General features: G+C 49.4%; 1 protein-coding gene across 1 annotated transcript in view; it reads right to left on the bottom strand.

Moving 5' to 3' along the window:
* Positions 1–6,308: 6,308 nt before the first annotated feature.
* ankfn1b (ankyrin repeat and fibronectin type III domain containing 1b) overlaps positions 6,309–20,000 on the bottom strand; it is a gene marked incomplete at both ends in the record, with an annotated part of 106,156 nt that continues 92,464 nt past the window's right edge. Inside the window, 11 exons of the mRNA XM_079756856.1 lie at positions 6,309–6,623; positions 7,500–8,219; positions 9,159–9,377; positions 9,965–10,131; positions 11,145–11,313; positions 12,602–12,752; positions 13,379–13,545; positions 17,086–17,301; positions 17,754–17,867; positions 18,678–18,810; positions 19,509–19,608. Coding sequence (XP_079612982.1) covers positions 6,309–6,623; positions 7,500–8,219; positions 9,159–9,377; positions 9,965–10,131; positions 11,145–11,313; positions 12,602–12,752; positions 13,379–13,545; positions 17,086–17,301; positions 17,754–17,867; positions 18,678–18,810; positions 19,509–19,608 — 2,471 coding nt within the window. The remainder of the gene's footprint in view (positions 6,624–7,499; positions 8,220–9,158; positions 9,378–9,964; positions 10,132–11,144; positions 11,314–12,601; positions 12,753–13,378; positions 13,546–17,085; positions 17,302–17,753; positions 17,868–18,677; positions 18,811–19,508; positions 19,609–20,000) is intronic.

Genomic DNA, 20,000 nt, shown 5'->3' with positions numbered 1-20,000 from the left:
ACCCCCATCAGACACTGACCTACCCCCCATCAGACACTGACCTACCCCCCATCAGACACTAACCTACCCCCCCATCAGACACTAACCTACCCCCATCAGACACTAACCTACCCCCCATCAGACACTAACCTACCCCCCCATCAGACACTAACCTACCCCCATCAGACACTAACCTACCCCCCCATCAGACACTAACCTACCCCCCATCAGACACTAACCTACCCCCCATCAGACACTAACCTACCCCCCATCAGACACTAACCTACCCCCCCATCAGACACTAACCTACCCCCCCATCAGACACTAACCTACCCCCCATCAGACACTTACCTACCCCCCATCAGACACTAACCTACCCCCCATCAGACACTAACCTACCCCCCATCAGACACTAACCTACCCCCCATCAGACACTAACCTACCCCCCCATCAGACACTAACCTACCCCCCCATCAGACACTAACCTACCCCCCATCAGACACTAACCTACCCCCCCATCAGACACTAACCTACCCCCCCATCAGACACTAACCTACCCCCCATCAGACACTAACCTACCCCCCCATCAGACACTAACCTACCCCCCCATCAGACACTAACCTACCCCCCCTCCCTACATCAGACACTAACCTACCCCCCCATCAGACACTAACCTACCCCCCTGTATCAGACACTAACCTACCCCCCCCCACACACACACACACACACACACACCCTCTCCCCCACCTCTCAGCCAGCAGGGTTCCCTTCGCTCGCTCAATCAAGACATCAGGTCCCTTTATCAGGCCTTTCAGATCGAGGCCATTAGAAACCCATGAATGTCCTTCTGCTTTGTGTTTACTCCTGGTCTCTGTCCACGTAGAACAGCACAATGTCCATTAGGACTTCATTCCCACCAGCCGACAATGTCTGCACTGGCGCTCAGAGACAGGCGCACACCAAAGAGATTCCATGCATTGTTCACCATCACTGCCTCTGAGTTCTCTGTGCTCTTCAAGGGAAAACAAAGTCTGGGTCCGCATTCGGTCCTCAGGGACGATGACTCAAATTATGATATCTTAATAAGCAGCAACTGACACCAACGCTTCTCTTAGATTGAGGTTTCCATTTAGTTTTTTAGGAGGCACATCTATGGAGGTTGTTATGACACATATCTCGAGAGCTTGTGCAACGTTTTGCTAACGTCGGTTGAAACAAGAGTTGTGGCCTCGCCCACCGATCACAAACGATAAAATCCATCCCCACCACCAAACTATGTGCCACAAATTTCAAATCAAAACCACAAATTAACAAATCATGAGTCAATCAAGGCTTTGACATATCTCTCTCCTATCTTCCCTGCCTGCTGAATTAGTCAAAACCACCCCAACCACCAAGACTCTAACCCTAAAGTTCATCCTCAACCATGACGGATATGAGTGTGACAGCCGGGCCAGGAATAGTGGCCACCCTGGTGAAGACTGGCTGGCTGGCTGGCTGGCTGGCTGGCTGACTGGAGGCGGCCCCTCGCATGGAGAAGGCTGGCTCCAGCCCTCCAGGCTGCAGGCCCTTCCCTGGGCTTTACAGACTTAGAGACTCCTCAACAGCTGTCCCTCCACCACGTCTTCATCAGCGAGAGGCGAGGAGCCCTGATGAGGTCATGGGGACAGGGAATCCATACGTACAAGTGACCTCTATTTGTCTTGTCGTCTCATTAACATCAGAGCCTGTGAATGGCCTTTCTGGAGCCTACTGCTGCTGCCGGTATAGTGCAGTGATGCTAGTGTCTTAAGGGGCCCACACACCGCACAGCCCCAAACCAACGGCCAACTGCCTTTATCCGACCACTCCGGTTTCCTCTCGTCTGATCCGTGAAAAGGTTGCATCAGCGATGTCGGGGGACGTCACTTCTGGGGTTATTTAAAGCGAGATCCCAAACAAACAGAGCCAGCTCGCCCCTCCCTTCTGTGTTTCGTGCATCCAGTAAAAACGATCATGAACGCAGCAAAAAACCCAAAACACCCGCCCCTTGTCGGTGATTGGTTGGAATACTATTTATTTTGTTTTTGAGTGGTTGGTAGTATCATTTGTTTTTGTGTACGATCTAGGAGCATAGGCTGACTACAGAGACGCGTTTTTTTTGACGGCCTGCCTATGGGGCGGGCAGTTAGCGGACCGTGAGGGAAGATCAGATGAATGTGATCATTTATGTCTCGGCCTAGAACCGCTGATACAACCTCTAAGTCACCTTAACATCGGGCGGCGCTTGTCCGAGTCAGAGTATCCGACGGCTCAAATCCTCCGACTGCCAGCACTCTCAGAGTTTGCATGTTGAATCGGACCAAACAGCGTTTGCGTGGTTCCAAAAGCTTCCTGAACTCGTCCGGGTCTCCCCAAACGTTTCAGACGGCCAGTGGTTGGGCCAGTGTGTAGCAGCCTTTAGGGTGTGCAAGTGTGCGTGTGAGTGGCGGTGATAGTGGGAATGGAGGTAATAGTGGAGGGGATGGCAGTGGTAGTGAGGGTGGAGGAGGTGGTAGTGGTTTAGGTAGAGGTGGAGGTAGTGGGGTGGAGGAGGTGGTAGTGGTAGAGGTGGAGGTGGTAGGGTAGGGGTGAGGTTAGGGGTGAGGTTAGGGGTGAGGTTAGGGGTGATGTTAGGGGTGATGTTAGGGGTGAGGTTAGGGGTGAGGTTAGGGGTGAGGTTAGGGGTGAGGTTAGGGGTGAGGTTAGGGGTGATGTTAGGGGTGATGTTAGGGGTGAGGTTAGGGGTGATGTTAGGGGTGAGGTTAGGGGTGAGGTTAGGGGTGAGGTTAGGGGTGATGTTAGGGGTGATGTTAGGGGTGAGGTTAGGGGTGAGGTTAGGGGTGAGGTTAGGGGTGAGGTTAGGGGTGAGGTTAGGAGTGAGGTTAGGGGTGAGGTTAGGGGTGAGGTTAGGGGTGAGGTTAGGGGTGAGGTTGGGAGTGAGGTTAGGGGTGAGGTTAGGGGTGATGTTAGGGGTGAGGTTGGGGTTGATGTTAGGGGTGAGGTTAGGGGTGATGTTAGGGGTTAAGGTTAGGGGTGAGGTTAGGGGTGAGGTTAGGGGTGAGGTTAGGGGCGAGGTTAGGGGCGAGGTTAGGGGTGAGGTTAGGGATGATGTTAGGGGCTAGGTTAGGGCCTAATGGGACTGACCTCTAGAGAGTACCAATAACCTGTGAATACGTGATTCTGTCGGGACTGGGGATATAAGTGAGATCAGAGCCAGGCCTGCGGGTGTGTTCTCCTCTGAGAGACATGTAAAACAGGCGTTTCCATGCACTAAACCATCTCCAAGACCTATTAAACAGCTCATATCCCAGGGGAAAGAACGCCCTGACAGAACCTCAGGAACCAAGTCCATCTGAAATACTGTGACATCCTCCGATGGTGCGAGCCTCAAAAGAAGAGAAGAAACCGACAAAACCAGTCAAGGCTTTTATTTTATAATGTTCATTTATTGTTCCATAAAAATAGATTTAGAAAAAGTGACGTGATGAGTCCTTCATGACTTGGTGAGCTGGAACCACCAGCAGCTCCTTGTAAAGATGGAGCTCTGCTTTTTTTTTGCTTTTCTTGCCTGAAAAGTACATTATATGACCCTAACCCCCCCGCCACACACAGACTTTTATTTGTGTCCAGACAACGCTACCCAGACAGGGTCTATAACCCTAGTGAACTTTGACCTCCAGGGTTATGACTTTCACATTTCTAGAAGATACAGTACATTCACTTCCTGGTTTTCTAAGCAACTGGATCCAGTTTGTCCTTTCGTCGTGTATTAGTATTTAATAACTTTTTTTCCCTCAGTTGGCTGTGTTAAAACGGCTGTTAATAGTGTGGTTAAAGAAGATGTCGAAGCGCTACGAAAGAATTCAAACAGTTAAACCAACACGTTTTTATCCAGCTCCATAATACATGGGGACTGTTTAAATATACAGTAGCAGCACATTAACACAAAGTATTATATTAATATTAAAATGACTATTACAATACCTTTTATAACGGAATGAAAGGAACTCTAAAATGTCAACAGTCAACAGGATTGGACCGCATCCCAGGCCACACCTACAGCAGAATGCTCCAGAACATTTGGGGAGGGCTTTCGCCAAGGCTCCAGGTCCAGACTGAATTCCAGCCTTGTGATTGGACGCACTGGCTAGGCTTATTAGGCGCCTGCGTGTTCCACTGCTACATTGGTAAAGTCAGCAACATAGCCTGCATGTTGGGGCCCCATTTTATTAATTGTGGATTAATCTTGCAATTTTATTTTCTGTTTGATATCTATGATAAAGAAATGCAAAAATATATACAAAAAAAGGCAATTGACTCAGGGCTACGACACAAATCCTACTATGACAACGTTGTAACGTATAAATGTTTGGGAAGCTAGAGGCTAAGCTAGCTCAGACTGTTTATCAAAAAGAAAATGATATCGACAGAGTTCTCCCAAAGCAAATGTTTGGATTTGTCACAAGCTGCGCAGTAATCAATAATCAATAACTGTGAGCGGTACAAGCTCTCTCAAAAGAACACTTTTGGTTTCTTCAAGCCAACACTGGAAACCGAGTGATGTAAATGCTAGTTAAGGTCAAAGAGAGGACAGATACTGTCTTCTAAAGATCCTAGGTGCCTATGTCCATTTAAGGCACTTCCTGTCCATCATCTTGGATCAAATGTTTTCAAATGGCAGCTGAGCAGATCAATCATCAAAATAAAAGCTTATGTTGTTTAGCAGAGGAATATCAATGAAAGTGCTTTGTTGACTGTCATCTTTAAAATCATTTTTTAAATCATATGTAAACTATATTAATACTAAGAAACCTAACAATAATTTGGGTTCTGAGTCATTATATCTGTAGCTCTGGTAATATTCTTAATATTAAACTATAATAACATTAAACATTTAATGCACCTTTGATGATGAAAAGATGAAGATCTCGCAAAGGGAAACTTTGCTCTATTGACCTGTATTAGCATTGCTCATGAAGGCTAGATTACTAGCATTGTTGATATATGCTAGGCAACTAGCATTGCCCGTAAACGCTAGACTACTAGCATTACTCATAGGTGCTAGACTCCTAGCATCTGTCGTAAATGCCAGGCTACTAGCATTGCTCGTAAATGCTAGATGACTGCTTAGTTCATAAATGCTAGCAAAGCTCATACATTCTATTCTACTAGCATTGCTCATAAATGCTGGGCTTCAAAATGCACCAAAAACAATTGGAGGGCCAGCCCCAGACTGACAGGCACCCCTAAGTGAGGGGTCGGGAAAACTGCTGCCAATAAGGAAACACAAAAAACTGCCCAGAAACAATGGACACAGCATGACCACAGTACTTAAGACGTCTCCTCATCAGCCAGACAAACGCTAAACAAAGTCTCAAAGTATTGCTCTTCTTTTTCCACGCTGGCTGGTTTTTGTGCGGTGTGACTTCACGGGTTTGCGATGATTGTGACAGTTTGTTCGTTATGATGTGTGTGTGTATGTGTATGTGTGGGGGGGAGGGGGACCCTAGAGTCAGCCAGGTTTGAACTGAATCTCCATACCCCCTCCACCCTCAGCCCCCTCCATTATCCCTCTCCCTCTGTCTCCCTCTCCCTCTCTATGTCCCTCACTCCCTCTAGAACTTACTTTCTTACAGACATGCAAGCCTCAGACCCAGCCAGATCCGTGGCCTGGCTGAGTGCTGGGCCAGCGGGCCAAGTCGTTGGGGTGATTGCATCCCTCGAGCAGAGACGCCATGCCCCCTCCCTCCCCAAACCTCCAGTCTCCCCCACCACCTCCAGCCTCCCCCTGCTCTGTCCTCTTGGCCCAGGACAGAGCCCACATCCTGAGAACAGGAAGCCGGAGGCTGTGCAGCAGCGGACAGCTCTTTGGGAATCACACAATGAGAGAGTTCATGAAGGAGGCTCGTCTCTCTGGCAGAGGGCTGCCGGGGGTAGCGGTTGTGCCGGGGGCTGGGGGCGGTTGTGGAACGAGGATGGTGGGGGGGGGGGGAAGCCCGTGCCATTTTGGCAGCATTCAGGGCTCCGATGTGTTGGTGTCAATCTTAGCAGATGCCGTATTGGTGATCCATTAATCTTCCCGGGCAGCCTGCTTCCTTTATCTCCAGAAAGTTACAGACAGCCGAAGAGAATACTTTGTTATTTGTTCCATTTATTCTTGTCCATTTAGTATCCTGGTGAGTCTTTCTTTGCAAAAAATATGTACACTTTCTGTAAAATTGGTTCTCATTGTGTTTGGACAAAAGAAAAGGCCCAGGGTCAACAACGTCTCTCAGCCCCCATGACCTTGTGTCTATTCCCTTTGGTCCTCAAACGGTAGTGGCTCGGCTGTGTTTGAGGGCCAGTGGGGAGTACTCCTTGATGCGAACGCACAACTTGCCCCTCTGCCAGGGGTTCTGCAGTTCCAGCGGACAGAAGTCGTCCTGGAGCCATTTCTCCCTGCCCTCCACCGCCAGGACCAGCCCAAAGAGCTGGAGCTGCTCTGGAGCAGAGCCTCCCCCCTGGTCTGGGTCCACACTGCCACCGCTGCTGCCACCGGCCAGCATGCGACGCGAGGCCGCCTTCATCTCCTGGACGACCAGCTGAACTATCTCCCGCGCCGAGGTACACGGGGTCACGCGGAGCTGGGCCCGGGAGAGAGCAGAGCACCGGTTAGCAATCGGGGTTCATTAAAACAGATGCTTACAGCCAAGGAGATGCACTGTCTCACTGTGAATAAAGATAAAGCAGGATATTAGAATAGATGTTACGAAACAGTCAGATGGCATGGTGAGATAGAGGAGAAGATGGTGTACTTCAAGATCTTAGTCGACTTTAGGGAAAGTTGTATGGTGGTGCTAGGAGTTGTCCTGATACAGGTTAGGGCTGGAGGGAGGGTGGAGCTAGGTGTCCTGATACGGGTTAGGGCTGGAGGGAGGTTGGAGCTAGGTGTCCCGATACGGGTTAGGGCTGGAGGGAGGGTGGAGCTAGGTGTCCTGATACGGGTTAGGGCTGGAGGGAGGGTGGAGCTAGGTGTCCTGATACAGGTTAGGGCTGGAGGGAGGGTGGAGCTAGGTGTCCTGATACGGGTTAGGGCTGGAGGGAGGGTGGAGCTAGGTGTCCTGATACGGGTTAGGGCTGGAGGGAGGGTGGAGCTAGGTGTCCTGATACGGGTTAGGGCTGGAGGGAGGGTGGAGCTAGGTGTCCTGATACGGGTTAGGGCTGGAGGGAGGGTGGAGCTAGGTGTCCTGATACGGGTTAGGGCTGGAGGGAGGTTGGAGCTAGGTGTCCTGATACGGGTTAGGGCTGGAGGGAGGGTGGAGCTAGGTGTCCTGATACGGGTTAGGGCTGGAGGGAGGGTGGAGCTAGGTGTCCTGATACGGGTTAGGGCTGGAGGGAGGGTGGAGCTAGGTGTCCTGATACGGGTTAGGGCTGGAGGGAGGGTGGAGCTAGGTGTCCTGATACGGGTTAGGGCTGGAGGGAGGGTGGAGCTAGGAGGTGTCCTGCTGTGTGGGTCCCACCTTTACGCTTGTGTCCTTGGGGAGGCCGCTGGGGTACTGAGGGTAGACACGGAGTGTGGCGGGCCAGCCTCTCCGGTGGTCCCCCGGGGACAGCGCCGACAGCCTCTCCGTGCCGCTGTCCTCCGATAGGGTCCGGGCCGGGGGCTGTCGCGGCGAGCGATCTGTCCCGCGGCAACGGTCCACCGAGGAGGGCCGGGCCCAGCGCCGGCGAGGCGGGGAGCGGGTGGGGGATAAGGCGGGGGGTTGGGGTTGAGCGTTCAGGTGGAGGGCGGCCGAGGGGAACTCCAGGCTGCTCGTGCGCACACAGTAGGCCTGGCGCTTCTCCGTGATGCGCAGCAGCTCGATCTGCCGGCTGGGCAGGATGAAGTCGCTGTCAAACAGCTCCGGGCCGCAGCCTCGTCGCCGGCCCTCTCCACCGCCCACGCCGCACTGCCCCGACTCCGAGCCCTGCAGCACGTCAGGGGCGGAGACCCGCAGGGCGTCTCCTCCTCCTCCTCCTCCTCCTCCTCCGACTCCTCCTCCACCACCACCGGAGCCGCTGCCGTCGCTGTGGAGGTATCCCCGGGGCTCGGGCTGGGCCGCGGAGAGGGGGGAGGCGGGCAGCAGGTCCAGCTCGCGGGGGCTTTGGGCTCGGCTGGAGTCGTAGTCGCTGTCGGTGGTGAGGAAGACCTCGGACGAGCCCTCTTCATCAGAAAGGCCGTGGAAGTCTGGAACGAGATGAACTAAGAGCTAGAACTGGTAACAATAACTTATCAACAACTTAGTTTGAACACATTTAAAATCCTTACACGTTCAAATGGGTGCAAAGTAGAACGCTTCATATCAGATTTTGTCCATCATGTCCATTGGAAATTTTGAGAAAACCATGAGGTTTAACACATCATGATCAGCTGAGTTATAACAGAATAATACACTTAAAACTAATCGTGAGGTTGCTCATTTTCTTCATATTCTTTCAAAGTATTTTACCCTGCTGCCCAGGTGCTACCCTGCTGGTTCTCTGCTATTACCCTGCTGGTACCCTTCTGTTTCTCTGCTGGTTCTCTGCTGGTACCCTGCTGGTTCTCTGCTATTCCCCTGCTGGTACCCTGCTGTTTCTCTGCTGGTTCTCTGCTGGTTCTCTGCTGGTTCTCTGCTGGTACCCTGGTGGTACCCCGGTGATACCCGGCTGGTACCCTGCTGGTTCTCTGCTGGTACCCTAGTGGTACCGTGCTGGTTCTCTGCTGGTTCTCTGCTGGTTCCCTGGTGGTACCATGCTGGTTCTCTGCTAGTACCCTGGTGGTACCGTGCTGGTTCTCTGCTAATTCTCTGCTGGTTCCCTGGTGCTACCCTGCTGGTTCTCTGCTGGTACCCTGCTGGTTCTCTGCTGGTACCCTGCTGGTACCCTGCTGGTTCTCTGCTGGTACCATGGTGGTACCCTGGTGGTACCCGGCTGGTACCCTGCTGGTTCTCTGCTAGTACCCTGGTGGTACCGTGCTGGTTCTCTGCTAATTCTCTGCTGGTTCCCTGGTGCTACCCTGCTGGTTCTCTGCTGGTGCCCTGGTGGTAGCCTGCTGGTTCTCTGCTGGTTCTCTGCTAGTACCCTGGTGGTACCGTGCTGGTTCTCTGCTGGTACCATGGTGGTACCCTGGTGGTTCTCTGCTGGTATCCTGCAGGTACCCTGAGCTCACCTGAGTGCTTGCGGCAGGGTTCTGGCGAGGGGGCAGGGGAGGGCAGGTAGTCCAGTTGGGAGGAGGTTGAGACGGGTTTATCTGGGACCCCGTCGTTGTTGAAGTCGATGACCCAGGCCAGCGAGACGCCCCCGGTCGACTGCTTGTAGCGGGCAAACTGCAGCGCGTCCATGATCCACCTGGCCTCACGCCAAATCTCCTCCATGTGCTGTCGGGTCGCAAGAGATGTTCTACCTGTCAATCTGTTGTTGCAACCGTTGCTGTTGCTCCAGTTGCTCCGGCTGCTAAAACGCTCACAATGCAGGCCTTCCACCTCAGAGGGACCAAAGTTAATTCCCTCTGGTGATCCTAGGCCTTATAGCGACCCATGGTCAATCCCACAGGTGGTCCTAGGCCTTATAGCGACCCATGGGCAATCCCACAGGTGATCCTAGGCCTTATAGCGACCCATGGTCAATCCCACTGGTGGTCCCAGGCCTTAAAGCGACCCATGGTCAATCCCACTGGTGGTCCCAGGCCTTATAGCGACCCATGGTCAATCCCTGGTGAACCTAAATCTTATAGTGACCCATGGTCGATCCCACTGGTGGACCTAAGCCTTATAGTTACCAAAGTTCAAGCATGTGCAATAAGTGTTATAAGTGTTGACACAGTCTGTTCATTTTCACACTGGTGAACGTTATTCTTTTTTATTGACTGTTCATTTGTTAAACCACATTTGTGACTATAAGAACACAAAAGTCAGATTGTGATGTGACGTAAAAGGTGGCTGAACTCTGATATGATGTGCCCTACCTGTACGTGTTCCTGCACCTGCTGGTTTTTCTGCTTGGCCGCATGGAGCTCACTCTCGGAGAAGGCCTCCCGCAAGGCCTGCTGGGACATGAGGGACTCCAGCTCCAGCAGAGCAGACACCCTGCAGTACTGACCGATGATGCCCGGACAGTACGCACCGAAGTGGACTTCAGAGAGAGAAACAGATTCAGCCCCAAAGCATTCAGCCCTACCGTGAGAGAGGTGTCTATGAAGGCATAGTCTGGTGGCTGAGGTCCAGCCAACAGGTCCACAGTCTTAAGGTGCTTGCACACTGACCAACCAAACACAGACCCTCCAACACCAGCCGTGCCTGTCTGGTTGGCTATTGTTGGACGACGGGTTAGGTTTTCCGTTAGCAAACATGTGGAAACGGTGTTGGTCAGCTTGAGCTGACCTTCTAGAGCGGGATGTTGGTATTTGTTGGACTGGGTTGCACCTGAACCTGTAGGCCTCTTAAGATGCCTTGACCTCCTTAATGACTCACTGAACTGAGAAATGACTCATTTCCTTTTTATAAAATATGCATACCGACATATATAGTATATGTTACATATTTAGACCCAGGAACATTGTTTGTGTGATTGTGGTTTGTTTGTGTGTGTATGTATGTGTTTCTAGGGGTTTGTGTGTGTGTGTGTGTGTGTGTGTGTGCGTGTGTGTGTGTGTGTGTGTGTGTGTGTGTGTGTGTGTGTGCGTGTGTTTGTGTGTGTGTCTATGTGTACGTGTGTTTGTGTGTGTGGGTTTGTGTGTCTCAGTCCTATGTCTATGTCTGTGTGTGTCTATGTGTGTGTGTCTATAGATAGGAGTGTGTGTGTGTGCGTTTGTGTGTCTCAGTCATCTGCCTATGCCTATGTGTTTGTTTTTGGGTGTGAGTGTGTGTGTCTATGTGTGCGTGTGCATGTGTGTGTGTGTGTGTGTCTATTTGTGCGTCTGCATGTGTGTGTGTGTGTGTGTGTGTGTGTGCGTGCGTGTGTGTGTGTGTGTGTCTGTGAGTGTGTGTCTATGTCTGTTTGTTTTTGTGTGTGAGTGTGTGTGACCGTTTTTGTGTCTCAGTCATCCGTCTATATCGGTTTGTGACTGTGAGTGTGTGTCTGTGAGTGTGTGTCTATGAGTGTGTGTCTGTGTGTGTGTGTGTCTGTGTGCGCGGCGCGGTACCGACCCAGCTCAAAGATCTGCAGGGGCAGGGTGAGGAAGCCGGAGCGCGGAGAGAAGGGGTGGTTCTGGCCCGGGGCGGTGCACACCTGGTCGGACGGGGGCAGCAGCAGGATGAGGGACACCTCCACCCCCAGCTCCACCACCTCCTCCGTGTAGAGCCGGAAGTCCTGAGCCTGGGAGAGATACAGCCTTTAATATGTACGATGTGTTACTAAGGTAAAAGTAATAGTAATATATATTATATTTAAGGTATGTCTAAAACAGTTTCATACTAGCTTCTACTATTTTATATTCATCATAGTTACAGTGTATCTCAACTCAGTGTATCTTTAGTCTCTATCTAAAATATAAATCCTGTAAATCCAGATGCATCATGGGAAGAAACGAAGAAAAAAAGTGTGCAGTATTGTTCCTGGGTGCATGGATTCCTGTTTGGGCTCCACCCCTGCGCTAATTAGTATTAGATTGCAATTCAAATACACCAGTAAGGGGAAACAGGATGTGAAGGCTCTTGTGAAAGATGTTTAGTTCAGCTGTGACCAGACCAACTCATGCTCCAACTTCGTTCAGAGAAGCCTTTCTCCAAGTGGCTCCAGCTCATTAAGGAGCAGGTAGGGCTCAGGAGTCTTGATCATGGATGCTTCAACTTTAGTCTGCAGAACCTTGGAGTTCAGACCAGGCGTGGATCTAGTGTTTGGACATTTGGGGCCCCTGGATGCAAAGGGCCCTTTGGACAGGAGAATAACTAAAACAAAGAATGTCTCAAAATAAATATGACACAAAGTTTGACCCACTCTGTTGATGATTCATTATCATCACATCAGTTGAATAAAAATGAGTTTTAATCAGACTTGATAGAGTCCATTTGCCATACGCCGACCCCGGAGCTGGGTTGGTCACCCAGGGCTGGCCTGCTTTATACTGTGGAAGAGCTAACAGGATGCTCTGCTAAGCGGCCATGTTAGATAAGTAGCTGGTTACCAGCCCTGGCCGGTAAACACCGCTAGACACACAGACTCAGACCGGTGGTCCCCGCAGCGCATCGCTAACTCAGAGCCTTAGTATCTGTTGCACATCCAATATATTCAAACTTAAAAAAACTAAGTTGAAACGGTAAAAGCTGAAATGTAGGATTGATTTGAGTACCCCACCACAGCAGCGCTATGCTTCTTCTATACTCTCTCTGTTGATGTCTCTCTCTGAAGCGAAGGGGATACATCCTCCTCCAATGCTAAAAATACATATCGAAATGATAGAAAATATATATCTGTAAGCAAAAACGATTTTTGACACGAAAATCTTTCTCTAATGAGGTAGAAGCTATGGTTCCCCGGGGCCCCTCGGGCACTGACCCACAACCTTTGGGCGGGGAGGGGGAACCCTCCGAGCCTCTACGCTGTCCTGTACTGGGATGTTGTGAGGAACGGTTGCTAGGTGTGCTGGTTGCTAGGCGGGGCCGACCTGGTTGCCGGGCATGTTGATGTGTGCCAGCAGGTCCTTGGCAGCGCTGCGGAGCTCCTGCAGGAGGCGGTGGGGAGCGCTCTGAGAGTCGGCGTCCATCTCCAGAGACTCCTCCAGGGAGGTGAGGGCCCTCAGCCACTGCCACTCCTCTCTGCAACACACACACACACACGCACACACACACACACACACACAAACAGGCACACGCATATGCACACACACAGAAACACGCACACATACACACACAAACATGCATGTGCCAAACAGGTTAGAATCAATCACAACGGCCAAAATATTTTAAATAACTTTCAGATACACAGGAGCATCATCAGTTCATTGGTTAGTGATCCAGTCTACTCATTATCAATTTCCAGGACAAAAATGTTTGTGTCATTCCCATTCATGGAATAATTAAGCCCTAACATTGACCCAGCGCTTCAGTTTTTACATTTAGCTAAATAGTGCTAAATATTTAGTGTAATGAGCTCACAATGAAGCTGCTGGAAAGGGAGTGACTTTTTCTACATCTTCTGAAGGCTTATCTTTTAAAGTCTGTGATAGTTTCCACAAATGCTCACATATTGAAAGCCAGTTTTGTATTTTAAACTTCGGGCGATAAGCTGCGGACATCGGGCCCCGACTCACACTACAACTCCTGGGCAACATTCTGGACTGCCCCCATGAGCCCGCATGAGCCTCTCCAGGGAAGGGCTAATAAATTGCCACTGTTTGGTAAATGTATCTGAATATTGATACATTTGGTGAAGGTGTGGCCACCTGGACACGTTGGCGTTGTCTCTGATCTTGCTGTGACAGAGCACGTTGGGGAGCTTCTGGGGCACCAGGGCTCTGATCTGGTCCATGGAGGTGCAGAGCTTCAGGTAGCCCAGGTACAGCCCAGGAGACAGCTGCTTCCTGCTGCGCCGGTGGTACGCCAGCTTCTCCTGCACAGAAGACACGACCCCACGGTCTGAATACGGTAGGGCTCCATAGACTCCTGCAGCTCTGAGCGCCATCTGGTTGTCTGCATCCCACGGCGGCTACAGACAGAAGTACTGTCAAGTGGCGCTAACTTTACGGTGCAAACATCTGTCCCATGTCTATTACTTTATGACTCAGGCTAGGCTAGCAAGCTAGGCTAACAGATTTCTAACTATTCTTAAAGCAACCCGTGATTCACATTTCTTGTCCAGACTAATAAATATCTAAATCTTTTAGATAGTTTATTGAACTAGAATATTTCTTTATATTTCAAACCTTATACCTTTTAAATGTATTTATTTACTATGCATAAACAACACTTTTTCAAACAGGGTTACACGAGATTTGGCAGTTCCCAAGTGAGTGGTCGGCGCAATCGTTTTGCCCAAAGGCACTTTGGCAGAGCAGACAAATCCCTGGACTCCCTATGGGAGCTGCTAATGATGATGAAGATGGCGTCCTCTAGTAGTTACAATAATAACAATGATAATAGTCAGTGACCACTGCTCCTTCCCCCTCCACTCGCCAGACTGTGCAGGCATCCTGCGCCCTCCGGCCTCCCCGTTCCCCTGTGTTGGGGCGCTGCCATTACAGCGGAGAGCTGCTCATGCCTGTGGCGTGTCAAACGGTACAAGTCAACAGAGCAGAATGTATTTCATCATATAATTTGTTCATCTCGGACCGCAGAACCAATATTTCCATAAACGGCGGTCGGGTGGGAGGGAGGCCCCCTCTATTGTTTTGGAACCACAAGACCAAAGCGACTTAGCCCGGAGACACAACAGCCCTGGAGAGCCGGGCCCGGGGCTCCGCGGAGGGGATTGATTCGCGGGCAGGCCTTTCAGACGGCGGGGCTTACAGCGAGACTGCTGGGCTTGTGGGGCCCAGCAGCGCCAAGCCAAACAGCCCGTTAGCTTAGCATGGAGAGCAGCGATAAGGAGGGGCTGCAGGCTGCTGCATTATGCTGCTCCAGCCCTGCTCCACAACTTCCCTCACAGCCCCTGGATCAGATCATATTAGACCACATCTTTTACATTTAGTATCGGCGTTAGACAATATTCAATTGCAATGCTTTACATTATAGATTCCATTAGAGTCAACTACTGTCATTGCACGCAAGCATAATATTAAATTAAATGATTCGATTGGGTTGGATTGGAATGGATTAAAAATGTAATTTGATCAAATAAACTTGGATTAAATTATATAGAAGTAGTTATTCTGTTGGCATGGAAACCGCCTCTGCTTCCCCAGATACAGCGTCACCTTGGGCAGACTAGATCACCGCAGCATTAACTGGAACTCGGCTACGCTGTGGCTACGCTGTGGCTACGCTGCGGCTAGCCAGCTAGGCCCAAATTGGAAGCACATTTTAATTTTCGCGAGTGCTCGCGCTCTGGCCATTTGCGTTTGCGTTCTTAAAGGAACAGCCGCTCTAGTATGCGTCTGAATAAAGGTGTTCTTAAAGGAACAGCGGCTATAGTATGTGTCTGAATAAAGGTATTCTTAAAGGAACAGCCGCTCTAGTATGCGTCTGAATAAAGCTGTTCTTAAAGGAACAGCGGCTATAGTAAGTGTTTGAATCAAGGTGTGCCTAAAGAAACAGCGGCTATAGTAAGTGTTTGAATCAAGGTGTGCCTAAAGAAACAGCGGCTATAGTATGCGTCTGAATAAAGGTATTCTTAAAGGAACAGCGGCTATAGTATGCGTCTGAATAAAGGTATTCTTAAAGAAACAGCGGCTATAGTATGTGTCTGAATAAAGGTATTCTTAAAGGAACAGCGGCTATAGTATGCGTCTGAATAAAGGTATTCTTAAAGAAACAGCGGCTATAGTATGCGTCTGAATAAAGGTATTCTTAAAGGAACAGCGGCTATAGTATGCGTCTGAATAAAGGTATTCTTAAAGGAACAGCGGTTATAGTATGCGTCTGAATAAAGGTATTCTTAAAGGAACAGCGGCTATAGTATGCGTCTGAATAAAGGTATTCTTAAAGAAACAGCGGCTATAGTATGCGTCTGAATAAAGGTATTCTTAAAGGAACAGCGGCTATAGTATGCGTCTGAATAAAGGTATTCTTAAAGGAACAGCGGCTATAGTAAGTGTTTGAATCAAGGTGTGCCTAAAGAAACAGCGGCTATAGTATGCGTCTGAATAAAGGTATTCTTAAAGAAACAGCGGCTATAGTATGCGTCTGAATAAAGGTATTCTTAAAGGAACAGCGGCTATAGTATGCGTCTGAATAAAGGTGTTCTTAAAGGAACAGCGGCTATAGTATGCGTCTGAATAAAGGTGTTCTTAAAGGAACAGCGGCTATAGTATGCGTCTGAATAAAGGTATTCTTAAAGGAACAGCGGCTATAGGAAGCGTTTGAATCAAGGTGCTCTTAAAGGAACAGTATTACTGCTAGTACAAAGCGCTGTGCTTAATCAAACCAGTTACTTGGCAGCATGCGGTGCCAAGTAACTGGAATACAGGTTTAATAAGTCAGCATGGGAGCAGAGCTCCTCAGGTCCACTCCCCACACACAGGGGTTATCTGAAGGGACCGCAAACAAACGAGGTCTGGTCCAACGCTGGCCAAAAACTCACTGTGACGGGAATACGAGAGGTAATGATAAGAACAGGATCCGGGAACGCTTGAGTCCAGGACCCCCCACCCAGCGAGCCACGGGCCTCTCGACAGAGCCCAAGATAGGGAGAGAGAGAGAGAGAGAGAGAGAGAGAGAGAGAGAGAGAGAGAGAGAGAGAGAGGGAGAGAGAGGGAGAGAGAGAGAGGGAGAGGGAGAGGGAGAGGGAGAGAGAGAGAGAGAGAGAGCGAGAGAGAGAGACAGAGAGCGCGGGGCATGAAATGAATACAAGATATTGATTATGGATTTCATGAGGCCAAGTCAGAGTATAGATTCACCCAGTCTGATAGATGAGCATCGTAATAGGTTATTGATAGTTATTTAAGTATCTGCCACCTTTTGGGTTTCACCCTATTGATTGTGTATGTGTTGTAATGCACATGATTGGTTGGTGTGTATAGGTAGCTGGGTTACCTATTGTGTGTGTATTGCTGCTAGACCTCTCTTTCTTTTGTGTCTATAGGCACTTTACCGTTCCATTTCCAGTGCATTGGCAGGCGTCTTTACACGTGTGTGCGTGTGTGTGTGTGTGTGTGTGTGTGTGTGTGTGTGTGTGTGTGTGTGTGTGTGTGTGTGTGTGTGCGTGCATGGGTACACACGTTAACAAGTGTGTGTATTGGCATTCAGCATATCGATCAGTCTGTTATTGATTGCCCGTGTGTGTGTGTGTGTGTGTGTATGAGTGCATGTAGGTAGCCAGTATTAATGATAGTGTGCATGGCATTCAGAGTATCCCTCCGTCTGGGTGCTGATTGTGTGTCCTGGTTTTCCCCCACTCATGAGTGTATAGGAAGGTGAGCATGTGTTCCTGGGCAGGGCTTATAGGGGACCGGGGGGGTCTCACTGGGCCTCTGGGGGTCCGGGGGGGACTCACGTGCAGCGTGATGAGCAGGGTGTCCAGGGCGGTGGGCTCCTCAGGGCAGGAGATGGACTTGCGCTGCAGCTGCAGCTTGCAGAGCGGGGTCCAGTGCACGCCGTCCAGGGCGGGGCCGGAGCTCATGTCCCTCAGCAGCACCAGCAGCGCGTTGCCTTGCTTGTCTTTGATTGGCTCGAAGTACGCCTGGCCCAGGTCCTGCACTCCCAGCATGCCCTGGGAGAAGGAGCCCCGATAATGGCTTTATCTCTGCTTACTTTTTCTTGATTTAGATTGAGTTGCAGTGTTCCATATTTTATTATTTATTGACAAACAAAAAAAGAAACCGCTTTCAAATAACATATACCTAAACTAACCTTAAAGGGTGCTTCCTATTGGTTAACAGGTTCGACACTTTCTATTGGTGGAGACAGTCGTGGCTACAAGCTTTCTATTACTGGAATTGATTGTTCTGAGTGTTTATTGGTGGAGAGTCACTTGGTGAGTGTGTCAGACCTATACAGTGGAAAGATTTCTATTAGACGGTAGGATAATGGGTTCATGATCGATGTTTCGTATTGGTCAAAACTATTCTTGGCAACAGTTTTCTACTGTTGACGGCCCGTCTCGCCAAGACGGTTCCTATTGGTGGAGAGCAGAAGTTTGGCAGAGTGTTTCTATTGGTTCACCTGTAGAAGAGACACGGCCTGTAACATCTTCACCCTGGTCTGTAGGGTACAGGACGTCTGAGACGGACTGAGGCACTGCTGGAGCCACAGGATGTCCTCCCAGAGATAGGAAACCTGAGCAGATCACACACGCTGTCACACACGCATGTCTCTATAGGTATGTTGATCCCTGTCAGCCATATGCAGTCCCTGAATGACCAAACTAGAGGAGGACAGAGCGCTGTGTCCACATAGGGGCCACATATTAACAGTTACACTGACAATGTCATCTGGTCAACTCCATGTGCAGTGAAGGGCTCTTTTTGCTCGCTACAAATAACCACTAATCTTCAGCAACCAACCCTGACTGCGCTGACCAAAAATATGCTGAAGGAATTATGCATAGAAAAATAAAAAATAGAAAACATGCAAAAGACAAAGAATTATGAAGAATAAAAATCGTTTACACATTATGTGCTGGGCCACACACACACGCACACAAACACGCACACACACACACATACACTTGCACACACTTGCTAACACACAAGCACACACACACACACACAAACACACACACACACACATACACAACCACATGCTCTCACACACACACACACACACACACACGCACACACACACACACACACACACATGCACACACGCAGACACTCACATGCAGACACTCACATGCACACACGCACACACACACACACACACACACACACACACACGCACACACACACAGTGTGTGTGTGTATAGGAGTATATAGTATAGGAGGCTGTCCATCATGTGATATGAAGTACCATAAAAGAGGTTCAATACAGCCATCTGGGTACTTCTGGACCAACATTTATAGATGTTATTATTCTTAGCATAATGGGGAAAAGTACTAAAGAGTCACCCTATAGTCTGCTCGTCTGTATGTCGTGTATCTGTCTGACCTTGGTGAACCACAGGAAGTCCTGCATGAGGGAGGAAGAGTAGGCATCCTCCACCTCTACCACGGGGATCTGGTCATCGGAGGTAACCAACACATTGTCGTCCCGGTAGAAGATAGTTGTCAGGTAGAGTCCCCTGCAGCGCAACACACACAGTTGTACTGTAGGAGTGTTCTTATAAGTTTACTGTACAGGTGTACTGCAGCAGTGTTCCTACAAGTGTACTTTACAGGTGTACTGCAGCAGTGTTCCTACAAGTTAACTGTACAGGTGTACTGCAGCAGTGTTCCTACAAGTTTACTGTAAAGGTGTACTGCAGCAGTGTTCCTACAAGTTTACTGTGCAGGTGCACTGCAGCAGTGTTCCTACAAGTGTACTGTACAGGTGTACTGCAGCAGTGTTCCTACAAGTTTACTGTACAGGTGTACTGCAGCAGTGTTCCTACAAGTGTACTGTACAGGTGTACTGCAGCAGTGTTCCTACAAGTTTACTGTACAGGTGCACTGCAGCAGTGTTCCTACAAGTTTACTGTACAGGTGTACTGCAGCAGTGTTCCTACAAGTTTACTGTACAGGTGTACTGTAGCAGTGTTCTTACAAGTGTACTGTTCAGGTGTACTGTAGCGGTGTCCTTACAAGTGTACTGTTCCTCTACAAGTATATTCTACAGGTATATTCTACAGGTGTACTCTACAGGTATTCCATGCATTGGATGGACTGTGAACAACGAATACATGGATGATATTCTCTGAATGACGATTTGAATGAAACCCTTCCAGTTGTAACATCTAGAATACGTAGAATGTATTGGCGGAGCGGGGAGATGGCTGCTCACCTCTTGAGGTTCCGGACGAACTTGGTGGTGGGCTGGAAGAGGTGCCGAAGACTCTTGGAGACGGAGTGCTTCCTGCCGTGTGGCGGTGCTTTGCACTGTTCTGAATGGACGGCAGGAAGGGAGACAGGGTGAGACAGATGCTGTTTTTATCCAAAGATCCATTGGTTTTATGACCCCCCCCATTACAGTACTGCAGATTCTTCCTCTTTTTGTGTTTAGAAATGTTCAAAGTCCCCCCAGCAATCCTGAGGCTATGGAAGCAGCTTTAGGGCAATAACCAAATGAAAATACAATGATGAAAATGAAAATAAAATAGCACTAATGTTTTTTATTTCTCATAATGTGAATGCATTATTTAAGCCCTATATAAAATCTAAATGCAATCATCGAATTTGCATTTGCATTTTCAAACCATGCCCATTTTAAAGTGGACAGCATTCAAATGCAAATGAACAGGCGGGACAAACCCATTGGATAACAGGTATGTCTGTC

This window comes from Pollachius pollachius, assembly GCF_949987615.1.
Source record: "Pollachius pollachius genome assembly, chromosome: 19".
Taxonomy (NCBI): domain Eukaryota; kingdom Metazoa; phylum Chordata; class Actinopteri; order Gadiformes; family Gadidae; genus Pollachius; species Pollachius pollachius.
This window is presented reverse-complemented; position numbering and strand designations above follow the sequence as displayed.